We start from the raw sequence: 25,898 nt of genomic DNA on the forward strand, positions 1-25,898 counted from the left end.
ATGTAATGGACAATTTCAGTGAAACCTAGGAAGAATTTTATGAACTGAAAGTGAATAGAACCAGATGAAAAATTTATACAAAAACATTGTAAAAATTAATAACTTCAAAAAACTTAAGAACTCTGATCAATTCGATAATCAACCATGATTCCCAGGAACTGATGATGAAGAATATGATCTACCTCCTGACAGAGAGTCGGTGTACTAATTATGAAGACTGAAACACATTTTTGGATATGGCTAATATGGAATTTTGTTTTGTAAATTTAACAATGCTGATTTGTTACAAGGGTTTTGTTGTTCTTTTTAGTGGGGATGGTACAGAGTGGTGGAAGGGAGGTAGGTGGGAGGGAGGAAATGAAAATAAATGCTTAATAGAAAAAAATAAAATTCAGTATAAAAAAATTTAAGCATAGAAGGAAAAGAAAATTGAAGAAAACAAGTGAACAACTGTGCCATATGTCTGCTAAAGTTCTAAGTTAATTATGATAATTATTGCCTTTTTAAAGTAATGTGTTTTAAAGGATAGAGCAGGCCACTCAACACAGAAACCAAGATGTGCAGCTTCATAACTTCAGTGGATGTCATATAAGAAAACTAATGGTACACAATAGCCAAGCATTCTGTATAAATTTAAGTTTTACAAAAAGATGATTCTATTATGTTTTTCAGTCCATCAACAAGCATTAAGTGCATCTCCTAGTAATAGATTAAAGCAACTGTCAAAAAAATAAGCATATATTTTCATCTGTTAATAGTGTTTTTTAGCTAGCAAGCATAGCAACTATTAGCCCTTATAGCCTTGTTTGCCTTCAACCAGGACAGGGCTAACTCAGAAGAAACTGAATCATTGTAAGCTTAAATTTCCTCATGTTAAATGAAGGAGTTGAACTAAATGATCTCTTAAAAGTAATTAAATTAAACTCTCTTAAAAAAATCTCTTTCAAATTAATATTCTATAACCTTTTAATTCCAAAACAATGAAAAGAACAGGACTAAAGAGAGGGGAAAGTATGTAGGATTAGAAAGGGAAAAGGCTATTATAAATAATTTAACACCACTGATTTTAAAGTGATCTCTGATAGTAGTCTAATAGTGAAATTTTCTAATAGATAAGTAGTGACAACCCTATACAGTAACGCAGATGTTCCTCTGTCAACACTTAGCAATGTGGGTGAGTTAAACTACATGTAGTTTGCTGAGAGCAAAGAGTGACTAGTACATTTAAGAAGGAGGGAGGGCAGTTGGTTATCAGTGGATAGTTGGGGGAAGGGGAAAAGGAGAGGAAAGTCTGTTGTCCTTCCAAATTATTTGCCTGTACTATATACTGAACGTGTCTTAGCTTTTTTTTTGGTTATTGTTTTTTAGTTTGATCCATTAGTTCATTATAGCAAATGAGATAACATAAAGTGCTTTGTAAACTTTAAAGCACTACAGAAATGCAGCTATTGTTGTTATAAATATTTAACTTCCTAGAACTCAAGGTTGCAGTTGGCTAGAGACTATATATGTGCCTATTACAAATAAATTCAACATTTTCTCTAAATATGAATTGTTTCTCCATTTTTTTCTACTTCCTTTCATCTTATGGTTTTCTTTGGATTAACTGGGCATGTAATAATTTGACAATACTGATATACAAAGTGAAGACTTAGTGAAGCATACCTTCCCTTAAATAAAGGCTAATCCCATAAGAACCATCAGGTATTAAAATCCGTCCTTGTCTGAAAGTATCAATAACAGAAGATCCTAAATATGGATGTGAAAATACAAGTCTATTTTATCTCAAAAAACAAACACATAGAGTATATGAAAATATTCATATGGAGCTAATTTTCAGTCATATTGATATCATATTCATGCATTCCATATAGAACAAAAGTAGTAACATTTCTACTGTATAAGCTAACACCAGGCTTTCTAAAATAATTTCTATACCATTTTCTTCTCTATTACCTCCCCTCCCCCCACCCCAGTCCCTCAACATTAGTTTAAATTACATACCTGGCTACAGCTTCACTGTATACAAAACCAGCATCTGCTCGTTTTACAATTTCAAAACACAGATCAGCTCCATCCATACTATAAAAGAGAAATATTAAAAATGAGCTAAGAAACAGTAAATGTGCCTTCAAGTTCAAGTAAACGCTGAAAGTGAACTAACCTGGGTATTTATTGTGTATGTACCATTGTATAATTATAACTTCTTTCACCTGAATAAATGCATTAATTAAAAAATATGAGTGACTTTATAAAGCATACTTATTCTGCTACTACTATTGAAAATTTTCAGGGAAGAGAAAATAACAATTAATGAACAGGGAGAGAACAGGGACAGCAGAACTAATCAAATATTTTCTTGGTAATTTAATTGTGGTAGTGCAATGAAAGACTAGAGCTAATTTCCCATTTTTTTTCTCATCCTAAGCATAAAAAGATACCTGTTTCATATAACCAAGGATTTAAAAGCATAATATGTCACAACTAAAGGCAAAAATTCTATTATAAGTTGTAGGTAGGAAGAGGATAAGGAAATTCATGAATTTATCTTAAAATTTCTATTCTATAGAACTAGAGGAAGGGAAGCCAGTAGTTTTTCAGTTTTGTGTGCAATAAGCACACACCTGTCCTAACAATCAATCAAATATCTGTTAAGCACTAGATGCTGGGCACTGAGAGTGGTGTGCAAATTAACTGGAATAAAGTAAAATAATTAAATGTATCCACTTACACAACAAACCTTTTAACTTTATACACCTTTTAAATACTTTTCATTACTAGGCAGCTAGGTGGTGCAAGGCTTAGAGTACTAGGCCTGGAGTCAGGAAGAACTGAGTTCAAATCGAGCCTCAGACACTAAGAGCTGTGTAACACTGGGCAAGTCACTTAATCACTGTTTGCCTCAGTTTCCTCATCTGTAAAATGGGTATAATAATAGCACCTACCTCTGAGGGTTATTGTGAGATCAAACGGGATAAATTTAAAGTGCTTAGCACAGTATGTGGCACATAGCAGGCACTAAATGAATGTTAGTTGCTGCTGTTAACAATAACAGCAGTAGCATTAACATCAAATGTCCCTTTGGTGCAATAACTTTTTTTACGTGTTTTGGTATTAAGATTTTGGCACCTTCTTTATTTCATGTCACTTCACGTCACCATCTTTAGTTCATGAAACCACAGACTTTTGTCACACTGGATATTAGGTGTACCTTTGACAAATAGTTCATTTTTTTAACTTTAATATAACCCATAGGTTTTCAACTGAATTTAAATCAGGTCAATTCCCAGATTAAGTATATCTATGAACCTTAAATAAATACATTCCTCAACCTTTGGTGACATGTAACATTGTACAAAGTATTTCATCAGGGGCGGCCAGGTAGCACAGCGAGTAAGAGCACCAGCCCCAGTGTCAGGAGGACCTGGGGATCAAATCCAGGCTCAAATACTTAGCACCACACCCAGAAATAACTGGCCTTGTAACCTTGAGCAAGTTACTTAAGCCCGATTGCTTACAAAAAAAAAAAGTATTTCATCTCCATTTGGAAATTTCTCTAAAGTTTCTCAATATGTTATTATGTTAACAAGGATTCACTGCTCTCTTGATAAACATAAGACAGGCCTACAGGAAGCAAAAAGATCTAAAGATTTTTGATGAGGCAGTTAGATGTTTCAGTGGATAGAGTGCGAGGCCTGGAGTCAGGAAGACCTGAATTCAAATCAGGCCTTAGCCAGTTACTAGCTGTGTGACCCTGGGCAATTCACTTAACCATGCTTGCCTCAATTTCCTCATCTGTAAAATGAGTTAATGAAGGAAACTGGCAAATCACGTTAGCATTTTTGCCAAGAAAACCCAATCGACAGTATGACCCATGGGGTCGTGAACAACAGGATACAGCTGAACAAGAACAAACATTTTGGGGCTACAAATGTCCTACAGCTTAATGAAGATGCCAAGATTTTAGTAGCAAATATGAAGTTTTTCTAACCACAGTTTTGGTTCAGTCTTAAATGAAAAACTGAATTTCACCACGAAAATCCTAATCATCAGTATTCCAATCTTTGTACTGTATTTGCTCATGATAAATGATTTTTCTTTATGTTAATAGGAGTTATTTATTTACTGGCTATTCCCAAGATGAGTATTATTTTTCTTCATAGAAATAGCTAGCAGGTCAAAACAAACAAACAAAAGCCCTGGTGTTTTAACTATTTTTTTAGCTTCAAGAAGCTTACATCACATTTTAGATAAAATAACTCAGCTGCGACATCCTTTTGAAGGTCTTTGCTTGTTTTCTAAGGATTAGACTTTTGTAATGATAGTCTGTCAGTTCTTGGCATTTTCTCATTTTGATAATGTTAATATTTGTGCTGATTGTGTTTCACGGTGGGCTTGAATGATCTTTGAAATGCTTGACCACTCTTACTAGCCATGTAACCTTGGACAAGTCATTTATCCCCAATTGCCCCTCCAAAAGCAAACAAAAACAAAAAAAAGAAATGCTAGACTACTACAGAACAACAGTTCCAGCAATATCTCTAATAGTCATTGAAATACACTTTTAAGATCTGTGATTTCTGCAGTTTCCTTAAAGTAATAGCCATTCTTAAAAACACAACCAAAAGGAGCAATAAAATACACGTTTGGGACAAAATACATTACTCAACTTATAGGAATTTAACCAACAATGAAGAAACCAATTCAATATGATTTCATTGTTTAAGACCAGATGTTCTGAGTCTTTTTTACATTAGCAGAAGCAATAAATGTTACCATAGCTGTCACACATCAAAAGTTTTGCTTATCGCAAGTAATTTGGACACCACTGTAAATCCTGGGAACACAAACAAAAAATGAAAACTATCCCTTCCCTCAAAAAGCTTATATTCTTTTTTTTAAATAAAATTTTAATTTATATATGTATATATATTTTTTTTCCTAGCTTTCTGTTCATAGCCTTTGAACACTCATTAATTGGGGAACAGCTCTGGGCCTCACAATAGGACTTTACATTTTCCATACAACTTGGACGTCACAGTCTTAATAGAGACATTGGCCACGAAGACTTTCCACAGTGGAGTACTTCTCTTCTTGTCCTACACATATTACTTCTGTTCATACAAAGCCCTTTCAATGTCATGTAATACAAGTTATCTCGTTTATACTTTACAATTATCTCCAGCCCTCATCTTTTTTAAAAAAGGAAAATAAACTGTTTGGTGATTTTTTAAATTGAATGATCTTTAAGATTCAGGTTACTTATGTATTTTAAATTCAATATGGAACATAATATAAGATACTGGTCTAAATCTAACTTCTGACAGACTGTTTCTCAGTTTTCCAGCAGTTCTTGTCAAATAGGGAGTTGTCTGGTTTGTCAATGAGCACGTATTATGCATTTATTCTATGGCAGGGACTGTGCTAAGCCCTAGGGCTACAAATAAAGGCCAAAACAGTCTCTGCCCTCAAGAAGCTCATTATAATAGGGGAAACAACACATAAATAAATGTGTGAGAGGAAGGCTGAAGTGGGGCTTCATGTGATTCCAAACCTAATGTATCTTTCATCTACACCATGCTTTCTAAATCCAAGATGGTATAAAGGTCATCAATCAGAAGTTAAAATAGAAAATGATGGCAAGCAATGGGACAGAAAGGACAACTCTGACACCTGGAGGCAATAATGAAAGTGGCAGTACTTCTGCAAAACTGGTCAATGATGGAGAAAAGAGTCAAGGAAATGGTAAAGAAAAAAAAGGAGGAGACATTCTAATGGAGAAGACAACATGTAAACAAACATGCACATAAAGAATATATAGAGTATATGGAAAATAACCTTTACAGTGGAGAGCTCTACCAGCTATGAAGTGCTGGAAATGGGATATGAATATAGGTTTGATCTGAGCTTTCATTTATGCCATGCTTTCTAAACCTAAGGTGTTAAATTCATTGAAGATGATGAAAGGCAATAGGATAGAAAGGACAACTATGTGCCAGTAGCTGAAGTCACTGACAAAAGTGACAAGTCCTCTAGGAGATTGATAGTTGATGAAGAGCAGAATAAAGAAGATGACAGTATAAATGGAGTGGCTAGACTTTAAAAGAGGAAAAATTTTTGAGAAGATGGTAAAAAATTGGTCTAGAATTTAACAGCAGGGAACAAGAAGTATGTGAACCTCTCTGCCTTGAATAGGAGGCAACTGCTGGGAAGTACTTCATTGGAAATAGCATATTCTGAATGAATACAAAAGACATAATGGGAAAAAACTGGAAGCAAGCAGATTCAATTCTAGTCTTAGGCTAGCAATAACTTGCTATTTATTAGTGGGCATTGCTCAAGCTTTTTTTTTTAGTGCACTACATGTCTACTAATAAAGTCTTTCAGATTTTTCTACATTTCCCCTTCACAGTAAGGATTTAGGTTTTATGTCTTCTGCATGTTAATCTAAGGGGAGAAATGTAATTCATTTTACAGAAATAAAGTATCATAGGAAAGCTAGCAATAAGGTAAATTATAAATCTTCATTTTTCCAGTGATTCTATTAAAAAATAAGAGACATTCTCACAAGGGAATCATCCAATAAACTGAGCTAAAACTATTTGAGAAGTGAGTTTAGGATGAGGGAAGTTTAGGAAGTAGTAATAGGAATTTAGTAATTTAGGAAGTAGTATAAAGACCACCAAACTCCACCCAGACCTAATTCCTCCTGGCCCTTTTTACTTTTTAGTCTGTCTCTGAAGGGATTTAGAGGGACTAGGGGCATGAAGGGAAAAAGGAATGAGGAAAGCAATTTCACCACAGTACTGCCTAGTTCCCTGTTAAGGTGGATTTTGTATAATGATTTTAAGGTTTTCTAGACAGCAGTAATTCTGGTTGGTTGATTGATTCAGGTTCAGGTTTAGCACCAACAAGACACTTGGGGACCACAAATAGATGAAGAACAAAAATAAATACTTACTATCTGCAAAGCACAAAGAAAAATAAAATAGTCTCTGCTTCCAAAGAGCTCACATTCTTTTGGGTAAGATAACACATATGGAAGGTTTAAACTACAAGTCAAATGGAAAATTCCCATGGTACTTATGATCCAGAAGCAAAGCAAATGATAATTTTCATTCTTCAATATCATTTCTACAGATAAAATCTTATCAGCTTTTGATGTTGAACCATCTGACAGTGCCAACTGCCAATAAAGGCAAAGATATCTGACTGCCATTTGACAGTTCTTGAGTGGGCAAGAACTTTCTGGGTCTTCAGCAGCTGTGGCTATAGCACCTGCAGGAGCAATTTCCAGGCTGTATCACCCAGGGGCTGCTTCTCAGGATGATGGCTGCTTGGGCTGGAAGCAGGATCAGTGGTTTGGGAGATGCCATCCCCATGGGTCCTGACTGTGGGTGGTAGCTGGTCAGCAGTTGGTTCAGGTGATGATGAAGGAGACTTTGTTTCCTCTCTACAATGATTTTGCGCCTTAATGATTGTGAGGTCTGGCCTGACATTAAGTCAGGAGAGAAACTGGCTTGGTAAACAGACCTGAAGTCAGCACCATAGAGATAATTAAACCCAATGGGAACTGACAAGATGAAGTTGCCAAGAGAAAGAGATAGAAGAGGCTCTGTAATGGAGTTTTCTTTGTAACCTGGGAGTAGACAAACACAAGCCCATGTATGTAGAATTACCATGTATTCAAGAAGTAACCACCATGACTAGATTAGATGCCGTAACACCTTTGCAAAATATTTTTAATACAAAGGGTTTTTTTCCATTGCTAGTTACAGGGTAGAATGTTCTACATTTAACCTTGTGTTAGAATCTAGCTCCATTCATAAATCACGTAAGTTATTTGGTTCTCACAACTCTCAGAGGTACTTGCCCTTTATCATACAGGTGAGACTCTGGGTATGACTTGTTAAAAGTTCACAGGACAGCAAAGTTACAGCAGGAACCAGACTCCATGTCTTTGACTTAGTACAAATACTCTACTATATCTCACAGTTTGGACTGCTTGCTTTTACAGAGTACAAACGTATTCCTCTTTAAGAGTAATTTCTCCTTCATAAATTCTTCTTTCTGATATTTGAATGCAGTCTTCATATGTGGACCTGGGATGGGATGGGATGTTCTGATATAAATTGTGACTATTCAAAGGAGAGACAATTCTGAAGCCTGCACAAAAGTTTAATCTGTGTATAACAATGTGCCAAGCTAATCATCCAAATTTCAACTTGTGTCAGACTTTCTCATGTACCTCTCTGAAATTTCATTAAGCCCATGGATTCCCAAGAGATCATTGAACCAGAGCAGGATGCTCCTAAATAGTTCAAAAGAGAAATAATGGAAGGAAGAGAAAGAATAAGATTTATATAGTGTCTACTATGTGCAAGGTATAGTACTAAGTGGTTTTACAAAAATTATCTTATTCGATCCTCCATGCTATAAGACAGTGAGGTGGCTCAGTGAACAAATAAATTGGGCCTGGAGTCAGGAATACTTGAGTTCAACTCCAGCCTGAGACACATACTAGCTGTGTTACCCTAGGTAAGTCACTTAATCTGTTTGCCTTTATCCACTGGAGAAGGAAATGGCAAACCACTCTAGTTCTTTGCCAAGAAAACCGCATGTACATTATTGATGTGCTAAGGTCCACAGGGTCATGAAGAGTTGGATACGACAAGTTGTAAGGTACCATGGGAGGTAGATGCAATTACTGCAATTTTACACTGAGGAAATTGAAGCAGAAAAAAGGTAAATAACTTGAACCCAGGGCTGCATAGCTAGTTAAGTGTCTGAGGCTGTATTTACACTCAGGTCTGCCTGACTTCAGGCTCAGTACTCTATCTACTGCAAAAACTCCCTGTCTCTGGCAAGGCAAGAAAATTCATGAAAGCAGTACTTAAAGCCTACAACATAGCAGAAATAACTGGTAGAATAAAAACCTTAAATCCATGATGGCAAGTCTCTCCAAAGAAGTGAACGAGAGAACAACTGATTGAGAATACAAATATGCAAAAGCAAAGCACAATCTGGAAAAAAGTAGCAAAAGCTGTAGCATTAAAAGAACATGCAAACTTCAAATTAGCAAAATTCACTAATATCGAGGCTGAATGTAGAAAAAGAACTTAGAAATAGTAGATTAGTCTAAAGAACACAAGTCAACAAAACCAAAACACCATAATACAAGAAATACAAGAAAAATGCCTAGCATTTCTCAATATATCAAAGTATCAATCAAATTAAACTATAGATTGCCTCCAGGAAAAAAAAATCCTATGCTAAATCTCTAAAGATATACATTAGTTAAATTGTGCAGTGACAAACAACAAATTATGCACATGACCAGAAGAAAGATCTTCAAAAATAAAAGCTAGGAAATTAAAATAACACAAAATCATTCTGAAACCAGAGAAAGAAATGCAATAATGTGCTCCAAAGAACAAAGGAGCTCAAGATGAAACCCCAGGGTGAAATACCTTGAAAATCTGAGCCAAATATTTTTAAAAAGAGGTTTGATTCTTACCTACCAAAACAAATAACTCAGCATGTGTAAATAAATACCAAAGAAAGGACAAGTAAGCAAATATACCTTCTCCAAATACTATTAAAAGAGGGTAAAATACCCAGAAAGTGAAAGAAACTCATGGAGTAAAAACCACAGAAACAAACCTACAATAGAGGAGACATTAAGAATGTCTTTCAGAATGGGGTATATAGTACGCCCTGAATAAGACAGGGTTAAGTGACATGCACCCAGGGTTATGCAACTAGAATCTGAGGCTGAATTTGAACTCAGAGCTTACTGACACCAGGCCCAACTGAACTCTCCTGACATTACCCTCTAAAGAACTTTAAAATAACTTCTCAAATCAAATTTTGGAGGGGCAGAGCCAGCAAAAGATGAGAATGAAACATTTTTTTCAAATCTAACACAACTTAGGAGGTTGGTAGGAGAGGTCTGTGGCACCAGGCTGGAGGACAGCCATACCTGCTTTCACAATTCTCAACACAGAGAAGATAAGGGGGTCAGGCAACAGATCAAAAAGAGATTACAGGGGATCCTTTGCTGGCATTGGGTGCAGCTCATGCTGACGGGCAAATCTATTGTCAATAAGTAGTACTGGGTTGCAGTTTCAGAGTAGAGAGGAGTAACAACACTTGAGCCAGTAAGGGAGCAGGGGCACCCTTCCTGGGTAAAGATCAGAGCAAAAACCGGGAGAGCAGTGATCACACCTCTCCCCAGATCACACCAACTTGGAAGCAGCAAAAAACCTGCAGACTCCTGGAACTAGCTATGAAAACAAGAGCAGCACAAAAAAAGCCTGAAGTCAGGGGGCAGACCCAAGATGGCAGAGCAGAAGCAGGACCTCCTTCCCCAATCCATGTAAAAAGGGGACTATAAACAAACTTTGGAGCTGTAGAACCCACAAAATGACACAGAGAAGCTAACCTCCTGCTGAGGACAGCCTGGCAGGCCGGCAGGAATCAGCCAGCGCATTGCTCTGGGAGCACAGCCCGGAGCCTAGGGTTTAGCCCCAGGGCAGGCCTGACCAGCCTCTAGCCAGAGGGACTCCAGATCAGCAGCAGCTGTGGCTGTTTCCAGAATTATCAATACATAGATGCAAAGGACAAAGTGAGAGGTCAATGCAATCTGGACTTTGGGACCCAGTAAGTGGGAGTGTGTGCTTTTGCCCCAGGGGCTAGAAGCCACTGAGAGGCCAACACAGCCAGCCAGCACCACGTGGCAGCTTCAGCTCCTGGCCTGCAGAGTGTAGGGGGACCAAGCACCAGTCTGAGGGGTAATTGCTCTTGCTTTAACCTGCTTGGATCTGGATTGCAGTCTAGGGTAGAGGTCCTGGGGTGTGTGTCCAGCTTGCCAGAGCATGTGGAGACCTCAGAGAGGGCACCCATCTAATACCTCCGGCAACTGAGAAAACCCCAGTGTTTGGGATCAAAGCTCCACTGTCTGGTGGGAAAGTCCTACTGTGGCAAAAAGCCCAGGGGTCAAGTGACTGAGGGGCGACATGACCAGGGAAAGGAAACAAAGCAGACAGAAGATTCCAACATTACACTCCTATTTTGGGGACAAAAAGAAGCAAAGCATGGAACAGGAGGAAGACAGTGAAGTCAGAACTCCTGCACCAAGAGATTCAAAGGAAAATACAAGCTGGTTACAGGCCATATACGACCTTAAGAAGCAGATAAGAGAACTGGAGGAAAAATTGGGAAGAGAAATGAGGACGATGAAAGAAAATTACAAAATGAGAGTCAACAGTTTGACTGAGGAAAATAACCTTTAAAAAACAGACTGACTCAAATGGCAAAAGAGGCTCAAAAAGGCAATGAAGAGAAGAATGCCTTAAAAAAGCCGAATTTGCCAAATGGAAAAAGAATCTCAAAAGCTCAATGAGGAGAATCATTGCTTCAGAATTAGACTGGAATAAATGGAAGCTAATGACTTTATGAGAAATCAAGATGCTGTTAAACAGATCCAAACAAATGAAAGAATAGAAGGCAATGTGAAATATCTCATGGGAAAAACCACTGACCTGGAAAATAGATCCAGGAGAGAGAATTTAAAAGTTATTGGACTACCTGAAAGCCATGATCAAATAAGAACCTAGAAATCATCCTCCAGGAAGTTCTCAAAGAAAACTGCCCTGATGTTTTAGAACTAGAGGGCAAAACAGAGGTTGAAAGAATCCACCAATCACCTCCTGGAAAAGATCCCAAAAAGAAAACTCCTAGGAATATTATAGCCAGGTTCCGGAATTCCCAGATTAAGGAGAGAATATTACAAGCAGCCAGGAAGAAACAATTTGAATATTGTGGAAACACAATCAGGATAACCCAGGATCTGGCAGCTTCTACACTGAGGGATCTAAGGGCCTGGAATATGGTATTCCGGAGGTCAAAGGAGCTCGGATTAAAACCAAGAGTCACCTACCCAGCAAAACTGCGTCTCATGTTTCAGGGGAAAATATGGTCATTCAGTGGAATAGAGGACTTTCAAGCATTCTTGATGGAAAAACCAGAGTTGAACAGAAAATCTGACATTCAGATACAAGAAGCAAGAAGCATGAGCATGTAAACAGGGAAAAGAAATCATAGTTAACTTATCAAAGTTGAATTTTTAACATTCCTACATGGAAAAACAACAATTGTAACTTATGAAACTTTTCTCAGTAGTTGAAGGGAATATAAATATATATGTCTATATATGAGGGTATATGGACATATGAATACATATTTGAATGTATATATATGTACTTACAGGTATACACAGATAGAGGGCACAGGACCAATTTAACAGGAAGGGATGATACTTAAAATGTGAAATTAAGAGGTGACAGTGGAATATAATGAGAGGAGATGGGGAGAGACAGAATAGGGTAAACTATCTCATATAGAAGAGGCAAGGGAAAATGGTTACAATGGAGGGGAAGAATAGGAAGGCAAAAGAGAATGGGTCAACCTTATTCCCATTGAATTTAGCTTGAGGAGGGAATGAAATACACACTAAATAGGGTATTTCACCCTCCAGGAGAGTAGGGGGGGAAGGGGATGAGAGGGGGGATGATGGAAGGGAGGGCAGGTGGGAGAGAGGGAAGTTGGGAGCACCCACTTTTGAAAAGGGACGGGATTAAAGTAGAGAACAGAACAAGTGGGAGGTGGGATAGGAGGGAGGGAAATATAGTCAGTCTTTTACAATATATCTACTATGTTATTGTTTTGCATCAGCCACACATGTACAGCCTATACTGAACTGCTTATCTTCCTAGTAAGGGTGGGTGACAAGTGACAAGGGAGGAAGGGAATGAATCTGGAATTCAAAGTTTTAAAATCCAATATTCAAATATATATATATATATATATATATATATATATACACTATTATTAATACTATTTTACATGTAATTGGGAAATAAGGGCACTGGGGCATAGAGATCCACTGGAAAAGTTGAAAGGGGTATGGGAGAAGATATGGGAGAGAGCAGATTGGAGTAGGGGATATCCTGTGGGACTTCTATTTTGGGGTAGTGGGTAGGGGAAAAATGGGGAGACAATTTGTAACTCAAAATCTGGCGGAAATGAATGATGTAAATCAGAAGTTAATAAAGCATTTGAAAAAAAAAAGCCTGAAGTTTGGGACAGTGTCTCCCCAACCCAAGGTGAGTAGAACAAAACTTTAACATAAAATTCAAAGTTAAGAAATGATGGAAAATGGCAAACAACAACAAAAAGAACTTAACCATAAAAAGTTACTATAGTGGTAGGGAAGACTAAGACAAACTTAGAAGGCAACAGTGTGAAAACTCCAAAAACCAAAGAGTCAAAGAAAATACTAATTGGACCCAGGCCCACCAAGCATTCTTAGAACAAGTAAATAAGAGTATCAGAGGAAAAAATTGGGAAAAGAAATGGGAATAATGCAACAAAATTATGAAAAGAGAATTAATGGCTTCGTAAAAGAGATAGAATGACAAATGCCAGAGAGTATGAAGGAAAAACAGGTACACTGATAGGACTGTAGTGGAGTTGTGAACTGGTCCAATCATTCTAAGGAACAATTTGTAACTATTACCCAAAGGGCTATAAAAATGTTCACACCTTTTCACCTAGCAATACCACTGCTAGACTTAATCTCAAAGAGATAAAGGGAAATGGGCCTGTATGTACAAAAATATTTATATAACCTCTTTTTGTGGTGGCAAAGAAATTGGAAATTGAGGGGATACGCATCAACTTGGAAATGGCTGAACAAGTTGTGGCACATGACTGTGATGTATTGCTATTATTCTATAGGAAATTATGAGGACAGTGATGTCAGAAAAACCATCACAAGACTTATATGATGCAAAATGTTTTACTACTTCTCAACTTCCTCTTAATAGTATGAAGAGCGAACAGAAATGTGATCAATTGTTGATACTATGTGCTCAAAGGACATATGCACAGCACAAAGAAACATCAAAATCCAAATTTCACATTTTGGCTAAGAGTTTCAACCTTTTCCACAAACTCTTTTTCAGAACTTCAATCACATAGCAAAACTGACCAATCTAAATTTCAACTATTTTTCTCTATCCCATATTTCTTTTTTCAAAGCAACTCAGAAGAATAAGGAGGGAATTCTAATAATATACAAGTGATTACTTGACTGTTGGTCCCTGAATAAAGTTGAGGGAGGGAGGGAGAGAGAAAAGAGAGATAAGAGGGTGGAGAGAGGGGAAGAGGGAGACAGACAGAGTGGGGGAGAGCAGAAAGAGAGGGGGACAAGGGAGAGGGAAAGGGAGAGGGAGAGGAGGAGAGGGGGAGAGAGAGAGAGAGAGAGAGAGAGAGAGAGAGAGAGGTGTGTGTGTGTGTGAATGAAAAGCATTCTCTTATAGCAAGACATCTGTTTCAAATACTTTCTCACCTAACCAGCAGGTGGAAGTACATACAAAATAAAGTACAAAAACTTGGGTTAGTATCACTTTCCACTTTACCTGGAAATTTGTGCTGTTCAGATTTTTTTCCATGCTTTTTCATAGCTATTTATGGGACAAACCCAACTATCAAACAAAGTCCAAATGGTACAACAATGGCAAAATAAAGCATCTGCCAAACTATTTCATTTCTTTTTCCTTTTTTTTTTTAAAAGCAATTGGGGTTAAGTAACTTGCTCAAGGTTACACGGCCAGTTATTTCTGGGTGTGGTGCTAAGTATCTGAGCCCGGATTCGATCCCAGGTCATCCCGACACTGGGGCCAGTGCTCATACTCTCTGAGCCAACCTGGCCGCCCCTATTTCATTTATTTTTCAAAAAAAAAATTTTTTTTAGGGGCAGCCAGCTGGCGCAGTGAGTATGAGCACTGGCCCCAGAGTCAGGATGACCTGGGATCGAATCCGGGCTCAGATACTTAGCACCACACCCAGAAATAACTGGCCGTGTAACCTTGAGCAAGTTACTTAACCCCAACTCCTTCAAAAAAATAGTTTTTCCAAATTACGTGTAAAAACGATTTTAACATTTTTTAAAATTGAGCTCCAAATTCTCTCCTTCCCCTCTCCTCTCCGTACTAATTGAGAAGGCAATTAATTTGATATAGGTTATATACATGCAACCTCACAAAACACAGTATCACATTAATTATGTATGTTGTGAGATAAAATACACTTCCCCCAAAAGAAAGTAAAAAAACAATATGCTTCAATCTATATTCAGACTTCATCAGCTCTTTCTATGGAGACAGCATTTTCATGATAAGTCTTTTAGAATTGTCTTAGATCACTGTATGGCTGAGATTAGCTAAATTATTCACAGGTAATTATCTCACAATATTGCTGTTATTGTGTACAATGCTCTCCTTGTTCCATTCATTTCACTTTACAACAGTTCATGCAAGTCTTTCCAGGTTTTTCTGAGAGCATCCTGCTTATAATTTCTTATAGCCCAATAATATTCCATCACAAGCATATACCACATTCAACCATTCCCCAATTGATGGGCATCCCCTTTAATTTCCAATTCTTCCACCATTAAAAGAGCTGTTATAAATATTTGTGTACACATAGGTCCTTTGCCTTTTTTTTTTTTTAACTCTCTGGGATAAAGACCTAGTAGTGGTATTGCTGGGTCAAAGGGTATTCAGTTTTAATAGCTCTTTGTATAGCTACAAATTGCTCTCCAGAATGGATGGATCAGCTCACAACTCCATCAACAGTGTTGTAATATCTCAATTCCCCATGTTCCCTCCAACACCAGTCATTTTCCTTTTCATATTAGCAAATCTGATAGGTGTGGAGTATATCTCAGACTTGTTTTAATTTGCATTTTTCTAATCAATAGTGATTTAAAGCATTTATTCCCATATGACAATAGATATAGCTTTGATTACATTATCTGAAACTGCTTATTCATATCCTTTGACTATTGATTGGGGAACAACCTACATTTTTATAAATTTGACTCATTTCTCTATACATTTGAGAAATCAGGCCTTTACCAGAGAAACTGTAAAATCTTTCTCATAGTTATGATTAATAACTGTATTTCCCTCCATTTTATATCCCCCTACTTCTCCTAATCTCTCTCTTTTCACCCTGTCCATCTTCAAAAGTGTTTTGCTTCTGACTATTGCCACCCCCAATCCACCCTCCCTTCTATCAGCCTCTCTCTTATCCTCTTCCCCTCCTGTGTTCCTGTAGGGTAAGACAGATTTCTATACCCAACTGAGTATGTATATTATTCCCTTTTGGAGCCAATTCCAATAAGAGTAACGTTCAAATGTTCCTGCCTACCTCCCGTCTTTCCTTCCACTGTAAAAGCTCTTTTGTGCCTCTTTTATGTGAGGTAATTTACCTCTTCTACCTCTCCATTTCTTCTCCTCCTCACAGTTCATTCCTCTTTCTTACCCCCCCTTTTTTTTCTTAAAAAGATAATCATCCTATTATTTTCAATTCACACCATGCCCTCTATGTATATTTCTTCTAACTGCCCTAATAATGAGAAAAGTTCTTAGGAGTAATACTGTCATCTTTCCATGTAGAAACAGTTTAATAACCTTATTAAATAACTTAGATTTCTCTTTCCTGTTCACCGTTTTATGCTTCTCTTGAGTCTTGTATTTGAAAGTCAGATTTTCTCTTCAGGTCTGGTCTTTTCGTCAGGAATACTTGCAAGTCTATTTTACTGAATGTCCATTTTCCCCCTGAAGAAGTATACTTAGTTTTGCTGGGTAGGTGATTTTTGGTTGTAATCCTTGCTCCTTTGCCTTCCAGAATATCACATTCCAAGCCTCAGATCCTCTGATACAGACACTGCTAATCTTGTGTTATCCTTACTGTGGTTTCATGATATTTAAATTGTGCCTTTCTAGCTACTTGTACTATTTTCTCCTTTACCTGGGAGTTCTAGAATTTGGCTATAATATTCCTGGGGGTTTTCATTTTGGAACCTTTTTCAGGAGGTGATTGGTAGATTCTTTAATTTTCTATTTTTCCTTCTGCTTCTAGAATATCAGGCAAGTTTCCTTGATAATTTCTTGGAAGATGATATCTAGGATTTTTGTTTTTTGAGCATGGCTTTCCGGAGTCCAATGATTCTCTTTTTTTTTAATGCAAATTTTTATTTTGGCCTTATATACAAGTGAAGCTATTAAAATGTGTACAATATTTACAAATTAAATAATGTGAAACTGTCTCCAGAAACTTTTGTAACATACAAAACAAAAGGGAACAAAGGAAAGAGGCGTGTGGGTGAGGTCTAGTCCTGGCTTTATCCCCTCCCACCGTGTAAGGGTTATGGGATTTAAAGCTCTTCCATGCCCCATTGGACGTGCTGACGTAGCAGGAAGGGGCGGAGCAAGAAAAAGCGAAAGCCAGAGAAAGCGGAAGCCAAGCTAGCATTCCTGCGGTGGCTGGCGGTGGTGGCGACGGCGGCAGCAGCAGCAGCATCAGAGGCAGCGGCAGCGCAAACCCCTTTTTGAGCCCTTTCTGCTAAGGGCTCCTGCTGAGGACTGCCAGGGGCCGGAGCTGCTGGGAGCGCGCTTCCAGGATGCTGGGTGGTTGCTGTATGTGGGGAGAGGAGGACCTTTGCCTGAGGTAGCCTGTTCTGTTTTAAAGGCTTGAAAATGTGGGTGCTTTCCACTTTATCTACCTGTGCCAATATCATAACTACTCTGATGGCTGTCACTTTCTGGTTTTGGGACTCAGTCTTTTGGTATCTTAATAAATTTTCTAGTTTATTTCCCCATATGGCAAGCATGACGTATTTTGTAATGGATAATTATATCAGCATATTTGTAATCTCCACAGGCATTGTGAATATGGCATTGATGATATACACCCCCACTGAAGAACCATGTCTAACCTGGAGAAACCATGAGCAATTTTCCCTCTTCTTCCTGCTGGGATGGGTGCTGTTTACATTTGAAATAAGCTTTGGGGTGGAATTTTAACCAAAAGACAGTAACAAGAAAATTTCCCCCCAAATCAAGAAGTTTCAGAAAGCTGAGAATGCTTCCCTGTTGGTTTAGAGGCTGGCCTTGTTCTGTCTCAGCCAGGTGATAAGAAAAACAAGCTTTTGGCCACAGACAAGCTCAGCTTCATCAGTCCCAAGGAGCAAGCCCGCAGGTCCCCCACCAGCCACAGCAGCCTACCCCAGTGTACCCTTGGCACTCAATTTCCTGAGAAGTGGTCACCCTTAAGACATGGAGAGTGCAGTGAGGTGATGGGGCGCTACTGATACTACAAAGGGCCTGCTGGAGATGGGATAAACTGAAAGTCAACTCACCTCAAGCCCCTGGAGCTAGAGCTAATACAGTTGGGAACAGGGGATACCCCCTGTATTTTGAGCTGGACTTTCCAGCTCCTTAGGGAGTGTGTCTTCAGGGTATCCACTCTTCTCCCAGCCCCCCCCCCCAATTGAGGAGCAGTAAATAGGGCAGGAAACTGGGTTCTCAAGACCTCAACAGCCCCAATTCTGCCTGGAGTTAAGGGAGGCTGCAGGGAGTGGGGGAAGGGTCAGGAAGGAGGCTGACCCACCAGGCCTCCAGCCCACCCCAGTGGGCAAGGAAACAGCCCAAGCCACATGACTTGGATACAAGAGCTCCCTGGTGGCATGAGTGGGGGGCAGAACCTCACATTCTTTTCCAAAGCCTAGTGAGAGAGGAGACAGCACTTGGTGGTGGGATCCACTTCTCACCCGTGCACAAGGGCACTACAGTCAAAACACAAGGTTGGGGAGTGGGATGAGGTTGGGCAGTGTCAATGAGAAGCAGGGGACCCCAGCTTCTGCAAGTGGCAGCGGCGGAGCTCCACTGTGTCAAGCTCTGCATCTTCTGATGGGTACCCAGACCCAAAAGACTCAGCAGATGGACCTGGCTGTGGCTGCTGGTGCTACACTGGATAGGAGGGGGGGAGGGGGAGGAAGCGGGGAGGCTGCTGGTGAGGGGGGTATCGCTTCAGAACTGGGATGCTAGTGGAAGAGGAGGCTGCAGCAGCAGGTGTAGACGCTGCAGGAGGACTGGCAGGGGCAGGAGGCTGGGGAGGGCCCAGGGAGATACTGGTTTATCTGCAACATGGCAGCACCCAGCAGGGTGTGGATATTACAAAGGCTTTGTAGCAGAGCTTCAAGGTGCTGCCGCTCGTGGCCCTCCAGGGCTTGCAGCTCCTCAGTGGTCAGGCCTGCAAAGCCCGGTGGGGGCACTGGCATGAGGGGGAATCCCAATAGTGGAGGCAGGGGAATGCCTATCCAGGGAGGAGGGAATGGAATCGAATAATTCTTTAAATGATCTTTTCTAGGTCTATTTTCCAAGTCAGCTGTTTTTCCAATGAGTTCATGCTTTCAATTTTGTTTTATTGTTTCTTGGTGTCTCATGGCATCATTAGCTTCCATTTGCCCAATTCTATTTTTAGGAAATTATTTTCTTCAGTGAGCTTTTCTATCTTCTTTTCCATTTTGTTTCTAAAGAGCATTTTTTTTCTTCAGCAAATTTTTGTACACTTACTTTTTTCCCCATGTGGCCAATTCTCTTCCTTGAATTTCTGTATCTCTTTTACCATTTGCCTAATTCTGCTTTTTAAAAGTTCTCTTCATTGGATTTTTGTGCCTCTTTTAACATTTGGCCTATTCTGTTTTTTAAGGTGTTATTTTCTTCAGTGGTGTGTGTGTGTGTGTGTGTGTATGCATGCACATTTGCATGTACCTCCTTTACAAAGTTAAAACTTTTTTTTCATGTTTTTTTGCATCACTCATTTCTTTTCCCAATTTTTCCTCTACATCTCTTATTTTATTTTGAAAATATCCCTTTTGAGTTCTTCCAGGAATTCTTTTGGGGCCTGAACCAATTCACTCTTCTGAGGCTTTGCATATAGCAGTTTTGAGTTTGTGTTTTTAATCTTCTTGTCACCATAGTAACTTACTATGGTTAGGATCTATTTTTGTTGTTTACTAATTTTTCTTCTAGCCTATTTCTTGACTTTTAACTTTATATTAAAGTTGGGCTCTGTTCCTGGAGTTGAAGGGGTACTGTCCTGAGCTTCAGGTTTTATGTATAATTGTTTTCAGAGCTAGTTCGGGGGTGGGTGGGTGGGGTGTCTATAAGCTTTAAGTTCTTCCAAGGTGGTTTGATCAATCTATGGAAAGGCATGTTTACTACTCTTCTGGTCTGTGTTCTCATCTGTGAGCAACCATAAGCATTCTTTTCTACCCAGCAACTGTGACCACTGTGACTCTCCTGTGACCATAAGCTCTGGTGTGCTAAATGCTCCTCCTCACCCTGGGACTGCAACCCAGATCTATGCACAAGCAATGCAATAGAGTCCTGTACCTAGTGCCAGCAAAGGGGCCCCTGTAGTCTCCTTCTGACCAGTTTGACCCCCTTACCATCTGTGGGCTAAGAGCTCTAGAACCTGCCGCACTATCATTTCTGAGCACTTTTCAGAAATTATAAAGTTAAGCTAATGACTCACTTCTAGGTTTCTTGTCACCTAATTCTGATAGGATATACAATATTATTAGTATTTATGAAAAGCATCCCTAATAAATAGTATTAACCAATTCAGATGTCTTTTTAAAAAATGTAATTTCAAGTGATTTAGATTGATGTAAAAAGTATTTCCCTGGTAAAAACTGAACTTTAATGAATTCTCAATGTATGAAAACCTGGCAATTTAATTGCTGCAAACACAACAGTTAAAAAATTAGTTACATAAAATCCTAAATGTGCCACCTGCTCCCAAAATGGTAGCTAAAATTAACCTGCTATATAAACAGGAAACACAATGAAATCTTTTTTCTTTAAAGCAATCGGGGTTAGGTAACTTGCTCAAGGTTACACGGCCATTATTTCTGGGTGTGGTGCTAAGTATCAGAGCCCAGATTTGATACCAGGTCATCCCGACTCTGGGGCCAGTGCTCTTACTCACTGAGCCACCTGGCCGCCCCTAAGCAATTGGGGTTAAGTAACTTGCTCAAGGTTACATGGCCAGGTGTTTCTGGGTGGGTGCTAAGTGTCTGAGCCCAGATTCGATCCCAGGTCATCCCGACTCTGGGGCCGGTGCCTTACTTGCTGTGCTACCTGGCCGCCCCAACAATGAAATTTTAATATTAAGCATAAAATTTCTTTAATTTGCTCCCAAAACTATGATTCATAAGAATTATTTGCAAATATATTGCATGTAACTGTAATAACATTTTAATAATACTTTAAACAATGATATTGATTAATCAAGTTTTCTCTGAGAATAAAAATATGGACCATAATTTTATATGTACAAAATTAAAACAACATCAAAAATGAAAGGCACTTTAATGGTTATCTATTCCAATTCCCTCGCTTTACAATTGAGTAAATTGAGGTCTAAAGAGATATCCAGAAATATAACCAACATCTTCTTCACAAGGCTCCCACAGGTTCCAGGGACATAACAGTGGCAAGCCCTGACTCACGCTTGTTGCTAAGCGAGGTTTTCCTCTGAGACAAAGCACATTTTCTTGTCTCCTTGTTAGGCTCCCAGAGGCCATGGGAAACCACACCACCAGGATCTGTTCCCCTAGAATTCTATGCTTGGCTCCTAGGTTTCCGAATGCTCTGACATTCCACTTCCTGATTATTCTCTTGCTAGAAAGAGTTCATGGTTCCAGAGACCCAAGTACATACCCATTTCTTAACACTAACTGGGCTTCTAGAGGCACAGAAAAACAAGCCTTGCCTTATATATTCCTGGCAGTGAGCTAAGCTTTGAGGATACAAAGAAAGGCAAACCACTGAACCTTTCTTGTTTCTGCTGCCAACTCCTCAAGGGAATCCCCTTCACTACCAGGAAGACCCTGAACCTTCTAATCACCTGAATTCATCATGGGACCCACTCCAAACCATTGATACTTTATCTGGGATCATTCCCTAACATACTCTCAACCTCTGTTCCTCTCCCAGTGATCTCACAGTATTTGAAAAATCCACCTTTTCCCCAAATTCAGTTGTCTACAACCATCATTCCTATCCCCCTCAAATCTTACCGGCCAATGTCCAACTACAGACCTACCCACTCCATTCTATTATGCACTCTACTATATATAGTATATATACTATATATACATACTACTACACACAAGAAATTCTTGCTTTGTGTGTCTATGTATGTACGTATGTATGTACAAATCACCTATACCTGTGTGTGTGTATAAAACTTCCTTTCATTTTAGATCTCTTCCTTTCTAGATCCTCCCAGCTTCCTGTAATCCTTAAGACCTAGTATCTCTAGGTGACAATGCATCCCTAGACATCTTTTCCCGTAATACGTTGTCTCACACCACTCAACTTACTAGTCCTACTGTGTGAGTGGGAATATTCCTTGCTTACCTTTACTATTTCCCTGTCATGGTTCTCCTCCTCCCTCTTTGACTGGTTAGATCATTAACCATATCATACCTACTACCCTGGAGGTTGATGTTCCAGGTCCTTTTTTGTTTCTCTATACTCTTTCTCAGTAAGCTCATTAGCTTTCAACTATTCAGTTATAATCTCTATGTAGATGACTTATAGACCTGCAAAGCCAAACCTAGGCTTTCTCCTGAGTTCTACTTTTGAATTACCAACTGCTTATTGGACATTTAAAACCAAATGTTCCCTACACATCTCAAATTCAAGATGTCCAAAACAGAGTACCTTGTATTTCCCCCCAAATTTTCTAAATTTTCCTATTATTGTTCAGGGTACCACCATGCTTCCAATTACCCAAGTTCTCAACTCTGATAGTACCCTCTTCTCCTCATCTGCATTTACCCTACACAGCTAATCAGTTGCCAAATCTTGTTTTTTCTATATCCACAACATCTCTTATATACGTCCTCTTCTCCTTGACTCACAGAGACACTAATTTAGGTCCTTATCATCTTCTACTGACAGTATTAAAACCATCTATTCGGTTCTGTGGACTCAAGTATCTCACTACTCCAAAACATCCTCCACACTGGATGGTAAAATAATTTCCCAAAAGCAATTTTTACTTACTCAATATATTCAAATAGCTCCCATTACTTCCATGAATACAGAGAGTTAGTGATGAAACATGCTATCTACTTCTGGACAGAGGTATAGAATAAAACATTCACTGGACTGGAATTTGTTTTGCTTCACTATGCTTATTTCTTACAAGGGTTTGGTTCTCCTTTTTTTCTTTGCTCCAATTAGAGAATGAACTGAAGGAGAAAGGACTGGGTTAAACTCTACCCCCAAAAGAAAGTAAAGAAGAAGAAAAGAGGGTCTTTGAAGCATCTTAAAAAAAAAACCCATCAGCTAAAACAATCACAAACAAGTAGGACAGCCTTGAAAGCTACAGGCTGTATTTATCATGTAATAACATAATTAAAAGAAAAGCAAGCTGCATATAAACAGAACCCTGGTTTCATACACAATTCTCTTTTTCTGTTCTATGCACAAAAATGTCCATTTTATTTAGCATTTATTAAGATAAAAAAAAAAGTCCTTCATAAACCAGCCCCCCCTCTTACCTTCCCAGTCTTCTTACACCTCCCTCTCCTTCTCCAACACATAAACTTTCCTCCTGGCTATGCCAGAAACAAGAAACTGAAACTTCCTGGCTGTGGATATTTTCTCTGGCTGTCCCCCAGGTCTGGAACACTCTCCCTCTTCTTCTCTTCTTACTACTGACCTCCCTGGCTTCCTTTAAGTCCCAACTAAAATTCTACCTCCGATAGGAAGGCTTTCCCAACCCCTCTTAATTCCAGTGTCTTCCCTTTGTTCATTATTTCATGTTTATCCTGTATATGACTTGCTTTGTATATATGCGTTTGCATATTGTCTCCCCCATTAGATTTTAAGCTTTTTGAAAGTGGGGATTGTCTTCTGCCTCTCTTTATATCCCAAGAGTTTAGCATAGTGTCTGACACATACCAGTCACATACTATATGTTTACTGATTAATTATACACCAGTGGCTCCATATTGCCTTTAAGATAAAATATGAACTCTTCTGACTGACATTTAGGGTCCTGTCTACAAGCTACCTTCTCAGCTTTATTTCTAATTTTTCTTCTTTAGGAACTCTAACTTTGAGGCAAATTGGATCACTACCTATTCCCCAAATTTAGAAAGCTATTTCTCACATCTGCATTTTTTCAAAATGGACAGCTCCCCTATGCCTGTAATATATTCTTTCTTCATCTCTACCTTTCATAACCTCTCCCCACCTCACCCCTGGCTCAGTTCAATTGCAACCTCCTCCATAAATCCTTGCTTGCTCCCCTCAATTGCTAGTATTCTCTTCCTCTCTAAATTTTTTCCTAGACCACGTTGTCAAGACACCTCTATTCTGCCATCACACATCGTGCTAGTAGCATAAGCTCTTTGAGGCCAGGGTGTCTTTTTTGGGGGGGGGGTGGTATCTTTAGCACAGTTCTATATCATGGCCCTGTTCAATACTATGTAGTACTTCCATGTTATCTCTTAGATAAATAAACAAACTCTTATGACTGGTATTTAAAGTCCTGTACAATCTGGCCTCAAACTACCCTCCCAGTCATGGAAGTGAGGGCAGGCAAGGGAGAACATTAATAAGTGAGGAGACCAAAAATGGCATCACATAGTGATATGAACTAGAGGTAAGCCAAAAAAGAAACTAAGCATTCTAAGAGGTAAGATAAGGAGAAAGAACATCCCAAGCAATGATAAAAAGTCCATACAAAGGTTCTGAAGTAGATAAGGGTACAATGTATGAAAACAGCAAGTAGATCAATTTGACTGAAAGTAGAAGGCAGTGTAATATGAAATAAATCTGGAGAGAAAGACTTGGAAAGAACTTAAATGTCAAACAGAAGAATTTGTATTTGGTCCTGGGCAAAATTATGAGCCAACGAAGCTTCTTGAATAGGGAAGTGGCGATGTCAAGCTTTTGTTTCAGCTGTATCAACTGGACAACTAATTGGAAAATGGACTGAAGAGGAGTGAGACTAGAGGAAGGGAGACAAATAAGGAGGCTAATGCAGTAGTTGAGGTAAGGGTGGCAGCTAACTTAGTGAAAAGGAGGATTGAATGTAAGATTTTCTGTACGTAGGTAGGATTTAGCAAATATTTTACTGTAAGAGCAGGAGAGTGAAAGGCTGAGGATAACCTCAAGGCTACAAAACTGGGAAAGCAGATGGCAGTGCCCTCAACAGAAACATATAAGTTAGGAGAAGGGGAGAATTTTGGGGCTTGGGGAAGGAATTCTGTTTTAGACATGCTGAGTTTAAGATGACCAAGTCAAGATGTCTACGAGGTAGTTGGTGGTACAGGACTAGAGCTTAGAACAGAGATGAGGATGGATGCCCTTTATCCAAAACTACATTGTATTTACTTTGAAATTATTCTATATACACTTATTATGTACATATTTAAACATGTATATGTTGTCTTCCTTGATAAAATGTAATTTTCTTGAGAGCGTTAACTGTTACTTTTTTGTCATAGCATCCCCAGAACCTAGCACCTAGTAGGAACTTTAAAATGTCTGCTGAAGGGTTGATAAAGGAGCCATCTACACAGAGATAACAGTAGAACTCATGGAAGCTGAGGTTACTGGGAGTGTGGAGGGCAAAAAGCAAAGGTCTCTGGATAAAGCCCTGTAATGCATATATGTTATCAGAACATGGAAGAAAATAAGACTGAAAAGGAATGGAGAAGGACCAAGACAGAGTAGGACCAATACAAAAAGCTAGAGAAGAGAGAATACTCAGGGCAAGGGGATTATTAGCAGTATAAAAGGTGCAGAAAGATCAAGAAGGATAAACACTAAGAAAAGGATACTGAATCTAGCAATAAAGAGATGATTTATCATGGAGAAAACTTTAAATCATAATAATTACAATGTCTGACTAGTATAAATTTTGTAAGGTGGTCTGAATATCATAGTTTAATC

General features: G+C 38.8%; 1 protein-coding gene across 12 annotated transcripts in view; it reads right to left on the bottom strand.

The window, feature by feature from the left end:
• Nucleotides 1-25,898, bottom strand: part of CASK (calcium/calmodulin dependent serine protein kinase) — a 490,128-nt gene that overhangs the window by 253,235 nt on the left and 210,995 nt on the right. For all 12 annotated transcript variants that reach the window (XM_069065716.1, XM_069065725.1, XM_069065724.1 and 9 more), the window contains one exon: nucleotides 2,005-2,082. In XM_069065716.1, coding sequence (XP_068921817.1) covers nucleotides 2,005-2,082 — 78 coding nt within the window. The remainder of the gene's footprint in view (nucleotides 1-2,004; nucleotides 2,083-25,898) is intronic.

This window comes from Petaurus breviceps, unplaced genomic scaffold (assembly GCF_028583685.1).
Source record: "Petaurus breviceps papuanus isolate PSGF00001 unplaced genomic scaffold, PetGlider_PUasm1.0 90700, whole genome shotgun sequence".
Lineage (NCBI taxonomy): Eukaryota > Metazoa > Chordata > Mammalia > Diprotodontia > Petauridae > Petaurus > Petaurus breviceps.